The 2,577-nt window shown below is 46.9% G+C and overlaps 1 protein-coding gene across 1 annotated transcript in view; it reads left to right on the top strand.

Moving 5' to 3' along the window:
• Nucleotides 1-2,577, top strand: part of LOC109924617 (transitional endoplasmic reticulum ATPase-like) — a 21,107-nt gene that overhangs the window by 7,745 nt on the left and 10,785 nt on the right. The window contains exon 6 of the mRNA XM_048617796.1: nucleotides 468-580. Within this exon, the coding sequence (XP_048473753.1) occupies nucleotides 468-580 (113 nt within the window). The remainder of the gene's footprint in view (nucleotides 1-467; nucleotides 581-2,577) is intronic.

The raw sequence follows: 2,577 nt of genomic DNA, 5'->3' as shown, positions 1-2,577 counted from the left end.
ATGGGATTAGATTAATTTGGGATAGCTGGTCGGCTTGGATGAGTTGGACCGAAGGGTCTATTTCGGTGCTGCACAGCTCTATGACTCTATGCTGTGGGTCTGGAGTCACGTGTAGGCCAGACCAGGTAAGGATGGCAGTTTCCTTCCCTAAAGGACATCAGTGAACCAGATGGGTTTTTGTGACAATCCAATAGTTTCACAGTCCCTACTCCTATTTGTAAATTCTTTTGCCGGATTCATTTGACTAACGACATTAAAATATTCCCCAGCTGATAACAGTGGGATTTGAACGTCTGTATCTGGGTTCCAGTCGAATAACATAATCACTGTGGTCCCAAGTGCTGCCTTTTGTAATGTGGTCAGGAAAGCGTGAAATGATCTTCTACCGTGTTACTATCCCTTTAACTCAGAGCACCCTTGAGCACATGCGTCCTCTTGTTCCCACTCACTGTCTGTGCTTTGGACAGGTCGGTTTGATCGGGAAATCGATATTGGAATTCCAGATTCCATCGGGAGACTGGAGATCTTGCAAATCCACACGAAAAACATGAAGCTGTCAGACGATGTGGATCTCGAGAGGGTAAGAGATTCTCATTACTGTGGGGAGAGTGGCTGGATGGACATGGAGGGACAAGTAATTCTGGTTCAGTTCTGGTCTCCCTGCTATAGGAAGGATGTTGTGAAACTTGAAAGGGTTCAGAAAAGATTTACAAGGATGTTGCCAGGATTGGAGGGTTTGAGCTATAGGGAGAAGCTGAATAAGTTGGGGCTATTTTCCCTGGAGTGTCGGAGGCTGAGGGGTGACCTTATGGGTGTTTACAAAATCATGAGGGGCAAGGATGGGTTAAATAGCCAAGGTCTTTTCCCCAGGGTGGGGGAATCCAAAACTAGAGGGGCATAGGTTTAAGGTGAGAGGGGAAAGATTTAAAAGGGACCTGAGGGGCAACTTTTTTCACACAAAGGGTAGTGTGTGTATGGAATGAGCTGCGAGAGGAAGTGGTGGAGGCTGGTACAATTACAACATTTAAGAGGCATCTGGATGGGTACGTGAATAGGAAGGGGCTAGAGGGATATGGGCCGAATGCTGGCAAATGGAACTAGATTAATTTAGGACATCTGGTTGGCAAGGACAAGTTGGACCGAAGGATCTGTTTCCGTGCAACTCTATAAATGGTCAGTGTTAATGGGAGGCAGAGTGATTTTAACTTGGGACAACAAATGTTGGGATTTACCTCACCTGTAAATTCTTTTTAAATTTGAACAGGTTTTTTTTGGTTCCTCTTGTCTGCTTGACCAACCTGAAATCTGATTTCCAATTGTACATCAGAGATGGAGGCCATTCAGCCAACAATGCCTTTACTTGCTCTCTGATGGAACCCTCCCACTGCTCTTTTCCAGGTGTTCTAGAAAAATTTTCCACTTTTTTTTTGGCCAAGTACTTAGCCAATTCCCCCTTTTATTCTGATAGCTGTTATCGAATGTGTTTTACCTGCGCTGTCAGACAGAAAATCGCAACACGGAGGAAATTTACCCCCACTGTCACTGGATGAGTAAATCCAAAGACCCAGGTTAATGTCCTGGGGATATGGATTCCACCAGCTGGAGAAATCTGATTTTGTTCATTTCAATCTGAAATTGAAAACTAGCTTCCACGATGGTGACCGTGATCAATTTCAGTCAAAGGAAAACTCCATTTGGCTAATTAATGTCCTTATTCAGAAAGGAGATCTGCCATCCTTACCTGGTCTGGTGATCCCAGACCCACAGCAATGTGGTTGACCCTTAATTAGCCTCTGAAGTGGTCAAACAGGCCATTCGCACAGTCCAAGGGGCAGTTAGGGATGGACACTAACATGAGGACTAGCTGCAGGCCATTCAGCCCTTTGCACCTGCTCCTCCATTTAACACAATCCCATCTTGATCTTGAGCCCACTTTTCTGCCTGCTCCTCATAAACCCCTCAACCCGTTACTAATGTGAAATCTGTCCATCTCCTCCTTCATTTTATTCAAAGCCCCAGCATCCACCGCACTGTGGGGTAATAAATTCCACAGATTCGCCAGTGTTTGGTTGGCCAACATCCACGTCCTGTGCAACAATAAAGCTTTGAAATGTCTCCTTCTCTGTTGTCTGCCTGGTTCAGCAATCTCTGCAGCTTATTTCTGACCAGCTGAATTTGTAATGACAGCTCCACAGACCTCGATGCTGTTAGTGGGAGGGCGAGATCATGCGAGGGATTTGCAGCATAGGGCACGCGTTTTCAAACTGGGGACAGGGTTTAAATATTGTCAGCACTGATTAGGAAAGAGAGAGAGAGAGCGAACTGAAAGCAGCAGGTTCCCCTGTGGCTGTGTCAGACGATCAAAGTGTCCCGGTCAGTAATGGCAGTGTTCTGGATTATCACCAGATCCACCTGGTCTGCCCTCCCTCCCTCTCTCTCCCCGCATCTCTCCCCTCAATGTCTGTCTCTCTCTCTCTCCCCGTGCTGCCTCTCCCCCTCTCTCCCACCACGCTGTCTGTCTCTCTCTCTCTCTCTCTTCTCCCGCACTGTCTCGCTCTCTCACCACCACCCCCGTGC

Source organism: Rhincodon typus, chromosome 38 (assembly GCF_021869965.1).
Source record: "Rhincodon typus isolate 14 chromosome 38, sRhiTyp1.1, whole genome shotgun sequence".
NCBI classification, from domain to species: domain Eukaryota; kingdom Metazoa; phylum Chordata; class Chondrichthyes; order Orectolobiformes; family Rhincodontidae; genus Rhincodon; species Rhincodon typus.
Note: the sequence above shows the minus strand (reverse complement) of the source record. Positions and strands in the feature narration are given on the sequence as shown.